Source organism: Saimiri boliviensis, chromosome 3 (assembly GCF_048565385.1).
Source record: "Saimiri boliviensis isolate mSaiBol1 chromosome 3, mSaiBol1.pri, whole genome shotgun sequence".
Taxonomy (NCBI): Eukaryota; Metazoa; Chordata; class Mammalia; order Primates; family Cebidae; genus Saimiri; species Saimiri boliviensis.
The window spans coordinates 15,735,847-15,758,717 of record NC_133451.1 but is presented as its reverse complement, the minus strand read 5'-3'; the positions used below and the strand labels follow the sequence as shown (position 1 = coordinate 15,758,717).

The 22,871-nt window shown below is 41.2% G+C and overlaps 1 protein-coding gene across 11 annotated transcripts in view; it reads left to right on the top strand.

The window, feature by feature from the left end:
- Positions 1-22,871, top strand: part of LDB2 (LIM domain binding 2) — a 400,444-nt gene that overhangs the window by 136,767 nt on the left and 240,806 nt on the right. For all 11 annotated transcript variants that reach the window (XM_010338152.2, XM_003927460.4, XM_010338147.3 and 8 more), the window contains exon 2: positions 13,052-13,154. In XM_010338152.2, the coding sequence (XP_010336454.1) occupies positions 13,052-13,154 (103 nt within the window). The remainder of the gene's footprint in view (positions 1-13,051; positions 13,155-22,871) is intronic.

The window sequence follows — 22,871 nt, the reverse complement described above, 5'->3', positions numbered from 1 at the left end:
TCATTCTCTTTTTTTTTGTTCCCTTGATAGTGAGGAGTTGTGATCCCTCAGAGGAGAAGAGGTGTTCTATTCCTTGATGGTTTCATCCTTTTTTTGCTGTTTTTTTCCCACCTTTGTGGATTTATCTCCCTTTGATCTTTGAGGTTGATGATTTCAGGAGGAGTCTCCCAGTGGATGTTTTTTTCTGCTGAAGTTGGAGCTCTATCTTTTATTGGCCTGTAGAGGGCGCTGCTGGGTTCTCTCGGGTTCAGTCAGGATGTTGGGTGGGTGGTCCTTCCTGGAGTTTGTTTGCAGGTGAGATTGGCTCTGCCTTCCCAATGGCGGCTGTCCCAGAGCTCGATCTTCCTGGTTGGGGTCAAGCTGATGTATTTGCTGCCAAGTTTTCTAGTGAGGGCTTCCGTCTGAGTTCCGTGGAGGTGGGGCCTGCCAGGCCTTCTGGCCTATTTCCCTGCTTTCAACTCTGCCTCCCTCTGTGGGACGGTGGGTCCTGCTGGTGTTAGTCCAAACTCTGGCCCAGGTCCCTGTGATAGCTTGCCATTCCCTGCGGTAGCCGCTGCTCAGATTTGCATCGACTACCCACAGCGCTCCACCGTCTAGCAGGGCTCTCCTGGACCCTGGGTTGCAGGAGGGATGAGGTAAGTGCAGGAACCCGCACATGGAGGGTATTAAGTTCCCCTGACGCTCTGAACGTTTCAGCTGGGGACGCCCCTCCCCCACCCCCAGTCTTGATTTCCCCCTTTGGCAGCTCTTGCCCTGTGGCTCCTTCCCTGGGCCTAATTTCAGTGCCCAATTAGTCCCACAGAAACAAGCCCGGCATCTCATTTGGAATCCTGAAGTCCTCTAGCCCTCTGCGTCTCATTCGCTGGGAGCTGCATTCTGGTGCTGGCTTCTCTTGGCCATCTTGGTGCCACCTCCTCCACTGTTTTTAGTTATTCTAACTAACATTTCTGTTTGGACTGCTCAGAATTAATTACTGATTTTGTGGATCAAAGATGGAGATTCAGATACATCAATTTCTCAGGTCTTTGGGGGAGAAAGCACTGATGTAACTTCTAATGAAGAGCTGTGTCTACTGGATGCCAAGTCTTGTCTCTCCGAGCATTTTAATATGCCACTTTCTCAGTGGAGCACCCCCGTGCACTAGACAGGGAACAATAGTGAGCACCTTCTAAAAGGGAGGTCTTGATTTGTGAGTGAAACCCCAGATGCTCTTTCAAAACACACAATTTGCTATGTTGATAACATACCATTTTAGAATTTATCAGTTAAAATGATAACTAATGTTTACTGTTAAATAAAATACAATTTCACTGAGAGTGAACAAATCTTAGTTGAGAATCAGAGAAGAAAATTTCAGTCATGAGGGTTTTTTGTTTGTTTGTTTGTTTTTTTGAGATGGAGTTTTACTCTTGTTGCCCAGGCTGGAGTGCAATGTCATGATTTCTGCTCACCACAACCTCCGCTTCCCTGAGTAGCTGGGATTACAGGTGGGTACCACCACACCTGGCTAACTTTTGTATTTTTAGTAGAGACGAGGTTTCTGCATGTTGGTCAGGCTGGTCTCAAACTCCTGATCTCAGGTGATCAACCTGTTGTGGCCTCCTAACGTGCTGGGATTACAGGCATGAGCCACCATGCCAGGCCATGAGTTGTTTTGTTTCTTTAAAATATCCCAGCTCATGCCTGTAATCCCAGCACTTTGGGAGGCCGAGGCGGGTGGATCACCTGAGGTCAGGAGTTCGAGAACAGCCTGACCAACATGGAGAAACGGTATCTCCAATAAAAATACAAAATTAGCCAGTAATGGTGGCACATGCCTGTAATCCCAGCTACTTGGGAGGTTGAGGCAGCAGAATCGCTTGAAACTGGGAAGCGGAGGTTGCAGTGAGCCAAGATTATGCCATTGTACTCCTTGCTGGGCAACAAGAGTGAAATCCCATCTCAAAAAAAAAAAAAAAAAAGAGAGAGAGAGAGAGAAAGAGAGAGAGAAAAAGATCCCATAGGGCTGGGTGCAGTGGCTCATGCCTGTAATCCCAGCACTTTGGGAGGCTGAGGTGGGCAGATCACCTGAGATCAGGAGTTGGAGACCAGCCTTGTCAACATAGTGAAACCCCATCTCTACTAAAAGTACAAAAATTAGCTGGACGTGGTGGCATGTGCCTGTAGTCCCAGTTACTCTGGAGACTGAGGCAGAAGAATTTTTTGAACCCATGAGGCAGCGGTTGCAGTGAGCCAAGACTGTGACACTACACTCCAGCCTGGGTAACAAGAGTGAAACTGTCTCAAAAAGAAAAAAAAAAAAATCTCATAAAGATAAGTAAAAAGGGGAGATTTAAAATTCCCTCTCTGCATCCCTTTCATGCCTTTGCAGTTACCGGCGGGTAAGAGCAAATGATCTTACCTTATGACTTTTATTTGCGTGTCTCCAAGTCGAATTCCATGGGTGCAATGGAAATCCTTGCCTTGGGCTGCCTGTTCCAGACAGAGACCCAAACATTCAGTGTACTTGGCATTGATTGGATATTGAAACAGCTAAGAAGACAGATATTTTAGAGAATATTGTTTTGAATAAAGGAACACCAGGATGGAGTGTTCATGAGTCTAAACTTCCTAGCCAGAGCCCCTGGTGTTGAACTCTTTGTTGCCCATGCACAGTTTGATAGCTGTGTAATCTTTTTTTTTTTTTTTTTTTTTTTTTTTTTTTTTTTTTTTTTTGAGACGGAGTTTCACTCTTGTTACCCAGGCTGGAGTGCAATGGCGCGATCTCGGCTCACCGCAACCTCCGCCTCCTGGGTTCAGGCAATTCTCCTGCCTCAGCCTCCTGAGTAGCTGGGATTACAGGCACGCACCACCATGCCCAGCTAATTTTTGTATTTTTAGTAGAGACGGGGTTTCACCATGTTGACCAGGCTGGTCTCGATCTCTCGACCTCGTGATCCACCCGCCTCAGCCTCCCAAAGTGCTGGGATTACAGGCTTGAGCCACCACGCCCGGCTAGCTGTGTAATCTTAAGCAAGTATTTAACTCCCCAGAGCCTCGGTTTTCTCGTCTATAAGATGGGGTTAATAATGCTACCTACACTGTAGTGTCATGGTGAGGTTTTAAGGAGTTTACAATGTGTAATGAGTTCAGAATGGTGGCTGGCATACAGTAAGTGCCATGTAACTGTTGACTATTACTATTAAGTGTGGCTGATTCAAAATAAACATGGTTTGAGATAGGTTTCTCCAAAACCATCGGTTTTGGAGAAAGGGTAGCTAGTGATTAAGGAATCAAAAACACAGTTACAGTCGTGGAAAACAAAAGACCTGCACTTCCTTTAGTGTGAGGGGGACTCTAGGAAAAGGAAAGGCAGAAAGCATGGGGTTTGGAATATTTTTTGTCTCTTTTCTCAATATCTGGATGTGTCAGAAAAAGAAATGTAGGGAGAGCAAAGGTCGCAAGTGTGTTTCTGCCTCGGTCATTTCAGGCAAATTTATTCTTCAGTGTCTTCTGAGAAAGGTTAGTTGATGCATGTAACACAGGAGTGACCAAAATAGTAAGATGTAAATTAATAGTGTTATTTAAGTGTGTGTGTACAAGAGAGTACGGTTATACGATGAGACATTCTCATGTTTTCCAGAACCACAAGATACTGAGGAAAGTCAATGTCCTCCCATCTCCGAGCTTTCAGACCCCTTCAGAATGCTCTCCACTTTGACCTGTTTAAGTTTATTTTAATTTAAAAAAAAACACACACACATTTCCAAGGAATAGATGTTTTAAGTACGGTTCATTCTTTGGAGGGGGTGTATATGTGCCACGTGACAAGTGGTTGCCATGGTAATTTCTCATTATTGTTGAATTGAAAAATAATTACTCTGGCAAAAATCCCACATAACCTGTCAGTGCTTAAGTTAAAGATGCCGGGGGGCAGCCCTGGCACCAGGATCCTGTTTTTTTGGTGAAGAGGAATAGGGTTGGGAACAGGAGAGAATCCAGGATGAAAGCAAAATGCTTCAGTGGATTTTTAAACATAATTAAGACTTTCTCCTCCTGTTTGACATCAGTGTATGTCTCGTCCTGATACATGATTAGGCTGCTGATGAAATTTGGGCTCACCTGTGAGGTGGGACGAAAGGACAAATGCATATAGGGGATTGTTTGAAATAAAGAAGTTTTGATGATATTTTTACCTAATTAAAATACAGATGAATTGTCAACACCACGTCCCCTATTGTATTCAGGCTGAGTTAATTTCATCTTTATTTACCTGGAGGCTGCTGTATGTTATTGTTACTTTCTAGCTTTGGGGAAAAGAACTCAGTTTTTACTTGTTAGTATTCACTAAACACTCACCACGCACAGTTCAGATACTAAACAACAGCAAGAATTGGAAGTACCGGACTGTTGGGAAAAGGCCTGTCCCAGATCAGAAGCCTTGAGGCAGGGTGCACAGAGCCTAATGTACACACCAGCTTAGGCATTTGACTCCTGATCCATGAGTCATCATGGAGGGCCACGGAAAAGCCATGCTTGCTTTTTTTGTGTCAGTGTCAGGAAATAATCCTTCTTTTGGTTAATGAAGCCCTTAATATACACTCCTCTTTTAAGAGAATGATAGGAAAACTTGTAGTATTCTTAGTAGTGTTTCTCCATTTTTACATCTTTTTTGGACATCTAGATGTTCATCTTTCTCCCAGCAGAGCTGGTCTCTGTTTTGCAATTATGCTGCTCCTGCTACTAGATTCCACGTGGAAATATGTTGCTTAACAGTACTCTTTGAATCTCTACCCATGCATCAATCAGACCAGATGCTTTTAATATGAAAGTACAGGGACCTCCTAATGAAAGGACCAAAATACAGACGAGTACAAACCCTATGTCTATGCATGTCCACTTTAGGCATATGCCTGAGAGAAATTCCTACTTACAAGCACAAAGGAAAACTACAGAGACATTTATGGCAGCATTGTTGTGATGACCAAGATATTAGGAACTATCTGGAGATTATTAGTAGCAAAATGTTTAAATAAAATGTATTACCATATATTTATTCAGTGCATTAGTATGTAGCTTATATAAGGAAAGAGAGACCAAAAATATAAATTGGGGCCAGGTGCAGTGGCTCATGCCTGTAATTCCAGCACTTTGGGAGGCTGAGGCAGGTGGATTGCTTGAGGTCAGGAGTTCAGGACCAGCCTGACCAACATGATGAAACCCTGTCTCTATTAAAAATACAAAAATTGCCAGGTACGGTTGCTCATGCCTGTAATCCCAGCACTTTGGGAGGCTGAGGCAGGTGGACCACAAGGTCAGGAGATTGAGATCATCCTGGCTAACACGGTGAGACCTTGTCCCTACTAAAAATTACGAAAAGTTAGTTGGGTGTGGTGACATGTGCCTGTAGTCCCAGCTACTAGGAAAGCCGAGGCAGAAGAATCACTTGAACATGGGAGGCAGAGGTTGCAGTGAGCTGAGATCATGCCATTGCACTCTAGCCTGGGTGACAAGAGTGGAACACCACCTTAAAACAAAAATTAGCTGGGCATGGTGGTAGGTGCCTGTAATCCCAGCTGCTCGGGAGGCTGAGGCTGGAAAATTACTTGAACCTGGGAGGTGGAGGTTGCAGTGAGCCAAGTTTACACCACTGCACTCCAGCCTAGGTGACAGTGCAAGACCCTGTCTCAAAAAAAAAAAAAAAAGTAAAATGAAATAAAAAATAAATTGGATAGGTCTCCAAACACAATGTTGAATTTAAACAAATTACAGTTAAGGGAGAAAACATAATGTATCCTATCATGTAAATAGAATATTAAAAACAAAATAGGACTGTATATGAATGGAATCATTCATGTATCTAAATATAAAAGATGGAGACCCATATGGTTTTCATGAGACAGTTGTTTAGCGAGGAGAGAGAAAAACAGAGCAGCCAGAACATTTATTTATATTTGTAACTTTTAATTACTTTAGAAAAGGAAAATGAAATAATATTGCAATAATTATTAATTCCGGGTAATGGGCCCAGGAGTCTTCATCATATTCTTTTTTGTTCTCTATTTGTAAAATTAATAAAGTAAAATTTGGCTTGTTTAGTGACAGGCAGTCAAGTGCATTCATATGCTACAAGAAATCTTCACCAATATTTCACTGAGATGTATAATACTCCAAAATGGCTCAACAACATGGCAGTATAGTAAGACAACTTTTAAAAAAAATTCTGCCTCCATATGAACTCTGACATGCATGTCTGGGGCATTCTATTAATGTGAAATAAGATATCAGTGATGTGACAGAGAGATTTTGCTCAAACAGCCTTGGCCCCTAGCCACTGAGATTAGATTTTAAGATTTCTACAATTAGAGAGAAAGAATTTTACTCACTGTGTGGGTAGGATCTCATCCGTTTAGTCCATTTTTCTACTCCATTGTTGGGTACTAATTTATAAGAGAATTCTGCTGAGGTTGGATAGATACATAATACCCATTCCCTAACTTTAAGTAATGTAGTCTGCTGGAGCTGTCAGAACTTTAGGAAAATGTGTATTACAAGGTAAGTTTTCCATGATAATTTCATATACACTCCACTGGGAGTATAGTTGTCAAGATTTCCTAGTACAGGAGACAGTGAAAGAGGGGTCCACAAACTGGATCTTGGCCTTTGCTGGACATTAAAGGTCAAAAGAATGACATGCAAAGGCAGGGAGGCACAAAAAGTTGACAAGGAGCCCTTGATCCTGAAAGGTGAGCTGCTGGAGGTCCCTTGGCTACATGCAGAGCTGGGAGGCCAACTCCAGGGCTCCTGAATGCTGGATCCTTTCTGGCATGGTAAGAATGTTTTTTTTTTCCTCTGGATAGAATCTCTTTTAGCTTAGACACACCAAATGTTGTATCTCTTTTATCTGCCAGTCCTGGATGTGTGTGCCATTCAGTACACCTGGAAACAAGGTATCAGACTCGTGGTTTTGTCTTAAGAGCATGTGCTTGTACCCTTTATTTCGAAGTCCCAAAATGTTGTTCTTTATCTTTTGGGCAAAGATGAGACTGGTCAGTCTCAGTGCACCTCTTGGTTAATCTCCAAGTTAGTTGACTTGGGATGATCATGTGAGTGGAATAAGAGTGGTCAGCTGCATGCTGCTTCACCTCCAAATTTTAGAGGAAACCAGATTTAGTGGGCTGCCCTATGGGATCCTTCATCAAAACAGCCTTGATAACTTAACTCATGCAGCCTCCTACTGGCTGTCTTGCTGAACTTGGCTACGTTGCCGGATTCAAAAGAAGGAAGGGCCATTTTTGTGGTTCTTCCGTTTCTCCAATGATGCTGGCTTTAAGTTTACAGTCAGCAGGTGAAACTGCCAGCCTGTACATGAAATTGCAGAATTTTAACTAATATGATTTCTTTCAAATGACCATGGTCTCTTTTTCTTCATCACATGTGGCTAAGCAGAGTGCTGGTATCCTCTCTGTTGCAGGATCCATATCATTCTAGATGACTGACAATGAAAACTTGGAAAATGGAGGGGATGATGATGATTATTTTTTTTAATGATTCTTCACAACTCATTGGGTACCTGTGTCACCAAGGATTGAGCTTCTATCAGAAGACTTGTTAGATCTTCTGCCAGAGAATTCTGTTTGGCTCAGCAGAGATCTTAGCCACTCTCTAAACTCATAGTCTCTTTATTATGCATGTTAGTTCTGCAAAATTGCCTAACTGATCTGAGGAACTATTCCAGACAAGAGAATGGAAGCAAGAAGTGTTCTGAAAGGAGATTTATTGTCAGGAAAACCATGTGAAGGTGGGGAAAAGGGTATGAACTCCGAAAGGTTGAAGGAGGAAATTTCCTCTAGTCAATGCTGAACTCTTTCTCTATCTCTTGTAAACAATTTTTGGTCTTCAACCTAAAGTGAGAAATAACTTTTTTTTTTGTCTGACACTGAGTTTCACTCTTGTTGCCCAGGCTCGAGTGCAATAGCTTGATCTCTGCTTACCACAAACTCTGCCTCCTGGGTTCAAGCGATTCTCCTGCCTCAGCCTCCTGAGTAGCTGGGATTACAGGCATGCACCACCACGCCTGGCCATTTTTGTATTTTTAGTGGAGACTGGGTTTCTCCATGTTGATCAGGCTAGTCTCAAACTCTCGACTTTAGGTGATCCACTGACCTCAGCCTCTCAAAAGTGCTGGGATTACAGGCATGAGCCACGGCGCCTAGCCAGGAAATAACTTTTTAAGTAGAATTATTTACATAAAATCATGTATTAGAGTTAGGCAGACTTGTTATGCAAACTTCATCATTTTCTTGCTTTCTGAACTTTATTGAGTAGATTATCTTTTTTGAATTTTAGATACTGTATGAATATCTTAAGGGTTAAATGAGATAATGATGAAAATAATAGTTGATATGCCAGGCAGTTTCCCTTTAGTCCTCACAACCCACAGAGATGATTATTCCCACTTACCCAGTGAGCAAATGGATGCAAAGAAATTAGGGGAATTGACTGAGGTCATCGAACTATTAAGAAGCAGAATTTATATGTGCCAGTCAGTATAATATAGAAGTTAAGGACATAAGTTCTCTATAAGGCTGCCTGCTCTGCCCCTTGGTAGCAGTTCGGGTAGTTGTGAATATAAAATGGTTTAATACATGTAAATCACTTAGAAAATTCTGGGTTACAGATCCTATCATTAACACAGGGCCCCCAAAATGTGTTCTTTCCATAATCAGCTTCCTTCATGTACAGACAACACAAGACTGGCTATACCCAACACTTAGCAATTTTTGGATTAAATCTCCACTCCTTTTGTTGCCTTCCTACATAAACATTTGTTCTGTCATAACTAAAGACTAATTCAAAAGCTGTGTGTGTGTGTGTGTGTGTGTGTGCGTGCACACGCACACGTGTGCACATTCACGTGGGTGGGATTGAAAATTGCAGTTTAAATATACAGCACATCATTTTCATGCCAGTTTAAAATTATTGACCAAGAGACAAAGCAGGATCCATAATCAGGATCTCTGGACAATTTTGTAGAGTGACTTCCCTGAGTTGGGTGTGTGATGGCACAATAAAAAATTTCATCCATCCATCCATCTATTAATTTCTCCTATCAGCCAACCAAAAACATTATTTTATCTACTTATTATATGCCTGGCACTACAAACTTAAATGTGACATTTTTGTTTCAAAGATGTTCTTACAACATTTGTAAAAAAAAAAAAAAACAATTATTTGTGTGTGTGTGTGTGTGTGTGTGTGTGGTGGGGGACGGGGTTACCTAATGTGCCCATTCTCCCAGCAAATCTGTTCTGAAATTTCCTGAGATGCTGACTCATCCCATGTTCCACTGAAGCTAGTTTGAATCATATGACATTTCTCATTCTTGGATCATTATGTCTCTTTCAACTACTGCCAAAACTCACATATCTAGGCCCTGTGGAACCTGTAACACTGCTCATAGACATTTCTCAAACCTCACTGTAACTTGAGTACTTTCTTTTCTCCCAGCGACGTCAGGTCAGCCAGCATTTTTCTTGGCTTTTGCCTTGCAGTGGTTCATTTTCCAGCAGAAGTGTCAGAGATCAAGAGTTATATTATCAGAAAATAGAGGGTGATATGGTTTGGCTGTGTCCCTACCCAAATCTCATCTTGAACTGTGTAGTTTCCATAATCCCCATGTGTGGTAGGAGACACTTGGTGGAGATACTTGAATCATGGGGGTGGTTTCCCCCATCTTATTCTCATGATACTGAGTTAGTTTTCACTAACTCATGAGATCTGATGGTTTTATAAGGGACATCCCCCTTCACTGGGCACTCATTCCTCTCCTCTCCTTCCACCATGACTGTAAATTTCCTGAGGCCTTCCCAGCCATGCTGAACTGTGAGTCAATTAAACCTCTCTCCTTTATAAATTACCCAGTCTTGGGTATATCTTCATAGCGGTGTGAAAACAAATTAATACAGAGGGGATCCAGTCACTGGGCCTCTGAATAATGTGCAAAATAAAAGAGAAGTAATAAATTTTTATTCATATTTTTAACTGTGTTGTAGACAGATGCTACTGCCAGGAAAATGGGTTGCTAATGGTTGAAGTGATAGGGAAAAGTGCTTGATTTATAAATAGACTGTTTTATAATGTTCATTTTGTTTGTTTGTTTGTTTGTTTGTTTGTTTGTTTTGAGACCAAGTTTCACTCTATAGCCCAGGCTGGAGTGCAGTGGCACAATCTCAGCTCACTTCAACCTTCACCTCCCAGGTTCAAGTTATTCTTCTGGCTCAGTCTCCTGAGTAGCTGGAATTACAGACGCCTGCCATCATGCCCGGCCAATATTTGTATTTTTAAGTAGAGATAGGGTTTCACCATGTTAGTCAGGCTGGTCTCAATCTTCTGACCCCAGGTGGTCCACCCACCTTGGCCTCCTGAAGTGCTGGGATTACAGGTGTGAGCCACTGCGCCTGGCCATGAAGTTCATTTTCAATGCAGTTCTTTATAAAGGAGAATGCCTCTTGCCCTAAATATGATATTAAAATATAGTAGACAGAGTCAGGGAAGGGGGATTTTATTGATCTTCACTATCTTTGGGGTGCTCTCCTGAGTACTTTACACCTTCTAATTTATTTAATCCTCAGATCTGTGCTGCCAGATAGTTACTGTTATTGTTATAATCAACTATCTAGTTATTGTTGTCATCAACTTCTAAGTAAGCAGATAGGCTGGGAAAGGTAGAATAAGTTGCTAAGTTCACATAGCTGGGAAGAGGCAGTGTTGCCCGCAGGACTGAATTCTGCCATGATATATTACCAACTGCTGTAGTATGCAGCTCCAGGCAGTCTCCTGAGCATGAGTCCTGGCTACAAGCCTGCATGAGTCCTCCTACAACAAGGCAAGGAGCTCAGCAAAGAAACCAACCTGAGATTAAATATTTACTTTCCACTCTTTCTCCCCTCTTGCTGAACCCCAACCTCTCCCTCACAAAGACTGTCAGGGAAATGAGGCAGGTTGCTGTGCAGAGCAGAGGATGGGTAGGTCGGAGATGTCCAGTGGTCTAAGTTTAAATTCCATCTGTGACATTTATTTGCTGAGTGTACTGGAGCAAGTGACATTTACTACCTTAGCTTTGGTTTCTGCAGTTGTAAAGTAGAGATAATGTGAGCAGCTTCATTCATTCATTGGGCTGCTTTTATGAGTAATACCATGGGCTAGACACTGTTCTGGGGGCTGGGAGATAAAGCAGCAAGAAAAACAAAACCCCTGTGTACAAGAAGATTATATTTGTATTGAAGAGAAAACACACACACACACACACACACACACACACACACACACACAGAAGAAATGGATTCTTAGCATGGATTAAGTAGGAAAATACACATAAAGTTGTTAGACTAGTGCTTGGCATGTGGTAAACACTTAATAAATGTTAACTGTGACTCTTTTTCCATCTGTGTAGTGATTTAAAGTCAAATAAACCAATGTATCCAGTCTTCTGAATAGGGTTTCTTTCCCTGGCAGATTCCTCCACTTCTAGGCCCACTAAGTTTTCTAATGCTCCACAAGCTGCCAGAGCATTGAGGACGTGTGCCATGGTCTCAGATGTGGAGTGAAGCTGCTTGTTTAGTTGCTCTTGTGATTGTCTTCTGCGAGTGGATTTTAAGCCCTTTGAGAGTAGGGACCAGTCTCTTATTCAGCATTCGGAAAGCCTGCACATAGTTAAGTACCCAATACTTACTTGTTTCTGAAAGGAGAAAAAGCAGAGTAGTTTGTACGTGGATCCATGCATTGCTCTTTGGTGGTTTCATATCTGCCCGGTTTTACTGAGAAAAGGATTGGCTTTTGCTGTGGTGATTGGAAGGAAGCCAAAGAGAGACAGAAAAATTCATTTGTCTGAGCTTCTTCTTTTCTGAAGGAGAGGATGGCATCAGTCTTCCGTGGCTCCTTAATTATTCTTGCAGGGACTGAGGGCTAATTCCTGAGGCCTGCCAGTGACAACAACTTAATGTTGTCATAAGCAGAACAACTTAATGGGAAGAAGAGAGGCTTGTGATATGTCTGCCAGGAATCAGCAGTGGGACTATTACATGGGGAGTGGCAATTCCCCTTTTGTCTCCCCTTCCATCTGACAGGCAGCTGGGATGCATCTTGTCTTCAACTCACAATTCTCTGGAAAAATATGGTGCTTAAGAATTTTGGGATAAATTGGGTTCTATATGGAGAATTAGGCTGGGATGTGATTCCTCCTGTAAATATGACACTCTGTATAACCTTCTTAATTCACTGTGAGAGGGGGCCATCTTCTCCCCTTGGAGATTAACAGTGATTCTAACTGCCTTAAACTGGGCCACTTCCAAAGTGTTTTCTGCATGAGCAAGAGAAACATTCAACCCAAGACAAACAAACAGAATTCATATGGATGGCTTGCATTCTGCTGAACTGCTCTATTTTTAATAATCTTTTAAAAAACAAGCTAGCGGTTGCCTATCTTCTTAAAACAAGAACAGTCCATATATATGTGATAATTACTTGTCTGAGAAATTCTCAATCAATCAATCCATCTATTAATCCATCTATGTATCTATACCTGTATCTTTTATAGGATTATTTGCATGCAGTAAAGCTAGGAACATCTCTTTTGATTAAATTATGTTTTAAAATTATGTTTAACCTGGTTGTAATATTATGGTGTCTATTTATAAAAGTGAACTCTTAAAAAAGCAGAGAGACAGAGAGAGAGAAAAAAAAATGTTGGGTGTATTTTACATTAAATGCAAACACTTTTGTCAAAAAACATCACATTGTGTTTTATAGCACATTTATTAAATCTCCCCAAATATGTCCTGGAGAATTAATTTTCATTCAGTTGGTTTTTAGCTCACTTATTGAATTGGAATTTGAGGCAATTAATTTGAAGAGTGACCACCCACCCACCCACCCTTTCCTAGAACACCCTCACACATATGGGAAGTAATGAGCAAGCAGCAACTGGGTTTTTCTTTCTCTTCCCTTTTCTTTTCCTCTTTGAGATATTTCCCACTCTTGCCTGTTAAATAAATGATCTGTCTCTTTACAGGATAGTGACAACCTCTGGTGGGACGCATTTGCCACTGAATTTTTTGAAGATGACGCCACGTTAACCCTTTCATTTTGTTTGGAAGATGGACCAAAGCGATACAGTAAGAAAGAAGTTTATTTTTCTAATATTTCCTCTTTCTGTTCCTGTAAGAAAACCACAGGGGTCTTCAGAGAATAGCACAGAGCTGACAGCCTGACAATAATACCTCCACTCCTGACAACGTTCTTGCTTCCCATCAAGCATTGTCACCGGGTGGCAGCCCGAGCTGGCTCTGAGACATTTCCTTCCAGGCTTAGAATGTTTGGGTATTTGCCTGTTTAGAGAGCAAGGCAAATATGAACCAAGTCACCCAGTGATGAGTGGGAGCAGAATGATGGAAAGTTTCCATGCATCTCTTCTCTGCCACCCTTTTATCCTTGACGGTTCACACTTGACATCCAATGTTCTGCTTCTGCAGGTTCTTTAAAAAAAAGAAAAATGCAAAACCTTCCTACTGTCACTGTATCAGCCACAGCCTTCTAATTCTGTCTTATCAATTATCTCAGGTATTTACTGGCAAGTGCTATCTTTTCTTGGGGTGGGGGGAGGCCACAGTTGCTTTGAACATACAGTTTGGGATTAGTGTTGACAGAATTATAGTTCCTTGTCTTTCAGGCAAGTGATAACTCTGTAAAGATCCTCAGATTACAGCCTGTGGCACCCTGGGTAACAGCTGATCTGTCCTGATTAGGTTCAGCCAACTTGTCAGAGATCAGATTTGCTAGTTGTGCTATCAGACCAGGAGGCATAGATGCATCAGCACAAAAGCGATTAATGTCCAGTTAGATCAGAGAGAGATGCGTTTTTAGAAATCGGTGTTGCACGTAGGAAAGAATCCATCAGAGGAAAAACATCCCCACTGTCACAATGATAAAGGAACCAGCCATGGTATAAATGAGTCAATCCAGAACATTTGAAAAATTGACAGGTAATAGGGTTCTTGATACATACGATTGAAAGCTCTGATGGTTGCTAATCTATTTCAAAGCCACTAGGGAACAACAATTTGAAAAAAAATTGGGGGAGGCTTTAGGCAACGTGGTGCTATTTGCATACTATTAACAACTATACTAGTAGCATCGATTGCATAATTAGCTGATTAGTTATGCTAATATATGCACATGGTGATTTTGCAATAGCATTAAATAGGGGAGAGCAGCTGAGTGGACTTGCTGCCCAACTGAAACTGGTTGCCAGGCGCATCTCTATATTTGTGTCTCATAGACTTTTAAGGTTGTGGGACATTTCTAATCAATATTTTAGGTGAGAGGAGGGCAGGTAGTATATTAGAAAATGAGCTGTTTAAAGCACCTTTATATACAACAAAGTGACTCCTGGTGCAAGCACTGGTAAGCCTACCTCACAGGAGTCCTGCTGAGTTAACTTGCTCTCTGTTGTGTGAGTGCCCCCCAGCAGCCTCAAGCCCTAGAGGGGTGTTTCAGAAGTCCCTGGGAGATAAATGAACTCTGCAGTCCAACAATTACTTCCTGCTCAAAAAGCTGCCTGATCAATGGCGTATAATTTCTAACCAAGCAGTCATCCATCCTCTGAGCCACCTTATTTTTTTCTGAGGCATAAGCTCAGATAGCTTCAAGTTATCATTGTTTTATGTTCCTGTGCTTTGTTGGTTGGGGAATCCATCAGGGACTGCTCAGGGAACTAGAATTACAGTTTTAAAATATGTCCTAATACAACAGAGTCTGACTCTTCCCTCTGGTCCATCCCACCCCAGCATCATTTGGGAGTGAAGCATGATCACCTGTTTAAGATCTTATCTCTATGTACAGGAGTAAATGCCTGACTACGAGCCATGCTTGCCCAGGTTTCTTTGTTTCTCCAAGCCAAAATATCTCCCGAGTGGAGAAGAGAAACAAAGATGATTGACGGTCTTGAGCCGAGTCTCATCAGCTGCCTTGCTGACAGCCTGGTGATGTGCACACGCTGCTGATGTGCAGGCTGGTGACAGCTGATTGACAGCTCAAGACCGGGAGACAAGGAAGATGAAGCTTGCTTAGAACGCCTGATGCGCACTGTTTATGCAGCACTCTGTGCTCAGGCGCTGCCACTTTAACCCGTTCGAGGTCCAGGCACGCTGTGCCAGGCTGGGCAGATGCCTGGCTATCCTGGGGCTGGAAGCTGCAGCTCTTCCTTCATGCTTCCCAGGAAGCTGAAAGCTTTGTTTTTCTGATGAGGAAAATAAGATTTGGCTATTGCATTTGTATTTGTTAAAAAAAAAAAAAAAAAAAAAAAAAAAGAATCCTGAGTTACACATATACTAAATAATAAGTGATATTCTAGCTGAGGCTTTTTCAAGCCTTTGCTAGAAAAAACTTTTCCTTTTTCCTCCTCATTGCTGGTTTCTGTGTGTGTGGGGGGGGGTCCTTTTGGCTCTATGATATCTTATCACTAAGTTGCCAAAAATCCTGTAATTGGTGTTTGCTTGTTTATTTGTTGTACATCATCCCTTATTAGAATATTATTTCCTTGTGGATGAGAGTTTTGTTTTGTTAATTGCTGAATTCTCAGATTAATTCAGTAACTCACACTTAATAGGTGGCTCAATAAGTATTTGCTGAATGAAAGAATAAAGGGTGAACAAATGAATAGACATTTGTAGAAAAGTTTATATCATCAAGTAAAATGTTAGCAAAGCAATCTTTTACTGAGATCTTTGGACTTTTTTGAACGGGAAGAAATTGACCCACAGTGGTCTGCTGGCATACTCAGACACACTCTGGGATATAATCGAATCTTTGTTTATTTTTTTGAGATGGAGTCTCATTCTGTCACCCAGGCTGGAGTGCAGTGACATGATCTCAGTTCACTGCAACCTCTGCCTCTGGGTTCAAGTGATCCTCCTGCCTCAGCTTCCCTCACAAGTAGCAGGGATTACAGGTGCCCACTACCACACCCAGCTAATTTTTTTATTTTTAGTAGAAATGGAGTTTCACCATGATAGCCAGGCTGGTCTTAACGTCCTGGCCTCAAGTGATCCACCAGCCCAGATCCACTTTGGCCTCCCAAAGTGCTGAGATTACAGGCGTAAGCCACCATACCTGGCTGTGCTGATAGATTTTAATAGAAACAAAAGTCCCAGCAGTATAATAATTTAAGAGATGATGATGTCCTGGGTGATATATTGTTCCTTTCATTCAGAATACAGAAAGCTCCTCAAGTATTTACCCTCTTCTCCATGCAGCCCATCTCCTAAGCCCTTCACTCCCCTGATGAGTGTGTGTCCAACCAGGTGGGATATGATTTGGCAGGTTGAAGCCACTGATGTTTTCTCAGAGCATAGTTGGTAATTTGTGGGGAGAGCTTCAGGATGGGCCAGGTTATTAGACTATGTAAGAAATTGGCTGTGCATGCCTAAGGCCACTTGCCTGACCCTGCCCTGGACCGGGAAGGTGCTACTGTGGCAGCTGGAGAAGATGGCATTTCCAGGGAGGAAGTTCTTCCTTTGGATAAGGTGGACTCTAGGAAAGCAAAGATCAGAGGTAGACAATTCCTTAGCAGTAGGTCAGTAGAATAAAGAACATTAGGGCTAAAAAGTATTCTTTCTAACAATGGAAATTTGGGCCAGAGAGGTTAGGTAGATGCCCCACAGGAGAGGCTGAGCCTCAGGTTTGCTGACTACAAAGTCAGCTTTGTCTCTCTCTCTCTCTCTCTCTCTCTCTCTCTCTCTCTCTCTCTCTCTCACACACACACACACACACACACACACACACACACACCCTATTCCTACATCATGCCATAGCTAAGGGAAAATAAATGATTTTATCAACACATACGTTTCTGGTAACAGAAATAAGGGTCCCAAATAATTGCTGTCCTTTATCTGAAACAGAAGCAGCCAAGTATCAGGTTCCTCGAAGCCTTCTGTGCACCTGCTCTGCAGTTCTAAGCCCAGCAAGAAGTGTTGCTATTTCCTTCTCTGTCTTGGGTTAGGCTGATCGGCTGATCACTTGCTGTTAGTTTCAAGCACAATATTAATTTCCCTTTGTTTTTTTTTAGGCATGTAGCAGAACTGTGCCCCACACTATTTTTCTTCCTTATGACAGTCACAACCACCATTTGGGTAATATGCTTCTTAGCCGACCTAACCTGTGTCCAGGTCCACACCAGCCACATTCTTAGTGGTTCACAACTCTTTTGGAAAGTATTTCCTTGCTGGGAGTGATACTTGGAGAAGGATGTCTTGAGGCTCACATCAGGCAGGCGATTCAGGGCTGAGTGTCTGGATGGTGCAGAAGAAAGGGCATAGGGGTTCAGTGCAAACTTTATTGGGCTTTAATCCACACTTTACTTGATAAACAGACTTCATCTTCTTGTGGGCAAATAAGTATAATACTACCATCACTGAGCTGGGTGTGGTGGCTCACGCCTATAACCTTGGGATGCTGAGGTGGGTGGATCCCTGGATGTTAGGAGTTCAAGACCAGGCTGGCCAATATGGTGAAACCTTGTCTCTACTAAAAATGCAAGAACTTAGCCGGGCATGGCGGCATGACTACATGCCTGTAGTCCCAGCTAGTTGGGAGGCTGAGACAGGAGAATTGCTTGAGCCCAGGAGGCAGAGCTTTCAGGGAGCTGAGATCCTGCCACTGCACTCCACTCCAGCCTGGGCAACAGAGAAATTCTTTCTCAAAAAAAAAAAAAAAAAAAAAAAAAAAAGAAAAAAAAAAGAAAAGAAAAAAGAAACAAAAGAAAACCCTACCATCACTGGCTTGTGAAAATTAAATGAGATGTTATAATCAAACAGCTGAGGACCGTTTGAAACATAGAATGATCAATATTTATTATCATTGATATGCATGGCCTGGCCTCACCACAGCTTCTGTGCATTGGAAAGGCTTCCCACTAGGCAGGAATTATTAAGTTCACAGTGTGGACAGCCTGATGCAGTGGCTCCCTGGCCAGGTGGGAATCTGTATGACCTCTTTGCTGGGCAGTTCCTGCTGAAATGCAGGACTGAGGAGATTAGATTCTGCTCCCAGCATTCAAGCGTAGAAACCCACTCTCACTTCTGGTAAGTGGTGACCAGAAGAAGGGAGTAGAGGGGAACAGTGATTAAGAATGTGTGGGGCAAAAGACTCCAGAACGCATGGTTAAACTATATGGAGGAGGTTAGTTGCTTTGGAGTTTAGTGGGGAAATGGTTTAACTACCAAAATGCCACCTTGTTTCAGAGCACTATCTGTTAGCCTGTTTCTTCCAGAAAAGCTGAATCTTTTTCTAAATGGCCTCATTTGAAATGAGATGGGATGGTGCGTGTAAAGTTTTTAGTGGTGCTTTCATCCCTTTGAAAATGCTTCATAACTCACTGATGGGCGTTCTTATTAGATTGGATTCCAATAAGCACATTGATTCCTCTAGATTGAGATCTAGGACAATGCAGATACAATTTTCATTAACCCTTTAACTACTTTTTGTGGTTTGGGGCTGGGGGTCCCAGTAATTCTCTATCACACACTTGTTATTTCATCTTGACCTTTGTTCTCTGCCTGGAATGAGGATTTCCAGCAGGACCACACACATTCATGGCCATACTAGCCAAAAGCTATTCCATCGCTTCTGGGGGACATTTCACTCTCCAAAAAGAGAAAAGCTGTTTTAAGAAATGTCGTTGCTCTCTGTGCCTTTATTTTCCTCAGTCACCATGGCTATTAGAGAGTCTGAAGAACATCAAATGCGCACTTCTGTGGAGCCATTTCTACACTCGCTCTTTCTCTTTTACATTGTCTTTCCTTACTTCCTTTACTTTTCCTGAGAGCTCCAATAGCTTTGCAATATTGACTAAGTCCTTCAATTTTGTCTTGTGATATGTGTTTTTATGTGTTGTGTATTTGGACATGTTCCCCTAAGGTAGAGAAATTCTGCAATGGGCCCAAGTAGTATCACTATCTCTGGTTACTATTTTTCTACTGCTTTTTATTGGTTCGACCTCACCCACCTGTATTTTTACTGTGCTTGCTATATAGGAATTCTGAAAGCATTTTTTCTCAATTTTCTCTTTCTCTAATATCCCATTACATGATTTAAAATATTTTTCAGGGAAAAAATCACTCCTTGGTAATATACACAAGGCATTTTGACACCACACTTAATGACTACTATGGCAGGAATGTGGCCACTTAAAGTTACATGCAAAGAGGGTACACTGCAGGTTATGGGGAAAGGGATTTCAAGCTGAAGAATTTAAAACCAGTATGTGTTTTTTCTAGGAATAATGCCTTTATGGTGTCCACCTGAAACCTGGAAAGGCACAGGTTCCTGGGGTCACTCCTTCAAGCTTGTGAGCCTTCTCAGAAGGCATGGCCAGCTGGCTCTGCAGACTTGGTCCTTTATAAAGTAATTTTGCTTCCCTAAACATTCCTCATTCCTTTTTTTTTTCCATCCATTGGGATAGAGATAAAAATCATGGACTTTGGATCCACACAGATTCATTTTGAATTTTTGCTCCACATGGACTTTGGATCCACACAGATTCATTTTGAATTTTTGCTCCACCATAACTGCTGGGTGTTAGACATGTAAGATGACATTAGACATGTTTCTTTAACTACTTTAACCTCAGTTTCTTCATCTGTAACACTTAGGTAATAATAATGCCAACGTTTTAGGGTACTTGTGATGGTTAAATGAGATGCACCTATAACCTTAGCTTAGTGCCATTCTTGGAAAGCACATGGTAAATATTTACTGCATGAATTAATGAATGGATGAATGACTGAACAAGTGATTGAGTTAAACCTATGAGACAACAGCCACTTAGAATTATAGTGGAGGAGAGTTTCCATTATTTATTTGGCACATAGTGGGAAAAACTCTGATTTGGGGCAGAACCAGAACAGACTTGTCTTCTTTCTATATAGGAACCAAGAATTCAAGACAAACTGGGGAAAAATGAATATTAATGGTAAATGGTGATTCAAACAAACAAGTTCCAAACAATTACAACTACGCCATCTGCCCAACAGAGAGTGAGATTTTTCATCTCCCATTTTGTTGAGCAAGGAACTGCTGAACATTTTTCAAGTGCTGGTAATTTCTTTGGGCAAGTTACATGTAAAGAGTGGCCTCTGCATCTTGTTCACTGAGGACCAGAGGAAAGGAAATTGATTTTGATTGCATTCAAAAATTTATTTTCGAGAAAAGAATGCACTTCCTCAGAGTAGTCCTTGAGGGTTAATTACGGGAATGGATTCTTGCCGCTGACTGTGGCATCTTGGTTGCTTTAAAACATAAATGTCATTGTCTCAGATGGCTCTAGACCATGCATTTATTCACATAGGATTCCATTAAATTGTTTCCGGATGGCTCTAGCCTCTGATGTTGTGATTTTATTTTATTTTTATTTTAAAGATGAGGTCTCACTCTATCACCCAAGCTGGAGTGCAGTGGGAACTGGTGGTGTGATTTTAGTGAGTGTCCGTTCTAGCAGCAGCCTTCATTAGGCTGGTGAGATATGGAGCAAATTCAGTGAGAAGTAGAGCAGATTGTCATTTGAAGTTGATTTGTTACTTCATTCATTCATGGATTCATTCATTCAGAACTCATTCAACTCCTGCTGTCTGTCAGACATTGCCTTCTTGGCAGCACAGTTCTTGGGAGAAAGGCAGTTCATCACAAATTTTTTAATTTACTTTTGATTTTATTTTATTTAAAACTCTAACCTTAAATTAGCATAATAACCTAAGTTGCTCAGAAAGAGACTATTCTTGTGACATTAATGGAAAATCTAGGACTAGTCATAAAAAATACTTGAGAGAAAGCCCACAATTGATAGATGAACTGACAGATTTCTGAAAGAGAAAAAGGAGACCCATCTCTTCCCATTTGTGGTTTCAAATTGATAGTATCAGAAGTTGCAAATTGGCCATAACATTGAATTGAACAGACATTCCATTCTCTCATGTCTGATAAATACCACACTAATGATCACATGAGATAATGGACAGAAGAGTGCTTTGAATGAATTTAAAGTGTGGTAAAAGTTGAAGGTATAATTATTATCAGATTTATAATTGATGTTTCAGATATGGTATGTTTTTATTGTCCCTTAATATAAGTCAAGCTGTTATGAAATCTGAGATGGTTGTTAGATCTTTTCTTATGGGGTTAAAATTGTCAAATATACAGGCTTAAAAGCAAGTCAGATTTATGACTGCCCTCACGAGCTTGTTTTGGAGGTCTGAATGAGGTACAAACCAGAAAATGGAAATTATGCACTCTTTGTCTGACTCTGTGTGACTATGTTATCTACAGAGTCCTGACTTTCAGTTTTATGGAGTATATTCCCTATGGTTTTCAAACCAAAATAACACTACCCCATAGTGGGTAAAACAAAATGTGCCAAACCTTTTCATTGTCACAATGACAGGTGTTGCTACCAGAATTTATTGTTTGGGGACTGGAGAAGAGAACTGTTCTACACAATACAAAAAAAAAATTGTTAAGAAATATGTTATCTGTCTCTTTTTACCTTTAACTTTTTATCTTTTTGAAGTTAGGTTTGTCAGATAAAATATAAGTATACAAATGTAGTGCTTGAGACACACTTCTACTAAAATATTATTTGATATATATCTGAAATTCAAGTTTAACTGGGCATCCTGTGTTTTCTTTGTTAAATATGGCAGCTTTGCTTCAAGGACACCAGTTCATGTTCAGATGTGAAATCTTGACAATTCCAGAGCAGCTACAGTATGGTGTGAGCATGATGCATTATATGAAAAAGACTAAGAGATCTACCTGTCCTTCTTATTCATAAGTCTTGCTTCTGTTTATGTCCAGAAACTCTGCTCATGAGCCCCAGCTAAAGAAAGAGACACACCAGCAGAGATTGGAAGTGAGGATGTAGGTCAGAATCTACCTGAATTTAAGTCCAAAGTCTGTATTGCAGGCCTTCTACAATGTGCCAGGCATCTGGGCAGGTGCTAAGCACACACATAGTACTGCGATATATATGGCTTGCCCAAGAGAGCTTGCAGTATAACAAGGGAGACAGACCCATAAACGATGAACTCTAATGCAATAGCATCCACCCTGCAAGAGTAATGCAAGCAAAGTTCTGTGGTGCACTAGAGATCTAATGTACAGCATAATGACTATAGTCAATAATACTGTATTATATATTAGGAGTTTTCTAGGGGATGATTTCAGGTGCTCTCACAACAACAATGGAAAATTATAGAAGGATATAGCTGTATTAGTTTGCTTGATTGTGGTAATCATTTCACTAAGTATATGTATATCGAAACATGTTGTACACCTTAAATACATACAATTTTATGACAAAAATAGAATTAAAAAATATAAAAAGTACAATGAGGCATGGAAGAGGGGTGTTGATCAAGTCTGCTCCTAGTGGAAAATGATTAAGCCTGGCAAAGACTTCTTTTTAACTTTCTAAAACCCTTAGTTCTTAAACTCATGACAGAAAAGACTCTACTATGATTTCCTTCAAATAGAAAACTTTAAATAGATGTTTGTAAATGGAGCGGGTGATGCTGTGCTGGTAAATAGTACAAATGTGACACAAGACATCTGATTATCTAGCCTACAGGCACATTACTAAATCTATGGTTTTTCCCATATTTTAATAAGTTTCCACCATCACAATCTCAAGTGACCACAGCCTGTTTTGTATTATAGAGCAATCTGGAAATTTGTCCATAAAAAGAACAAGGCTTGAGACTCATATTTTAAACTTAGAACCAAAATTATGCCTACCCAACCTACAACGATAAGACTGATTTTCTTTTTTCTTTGGTGCT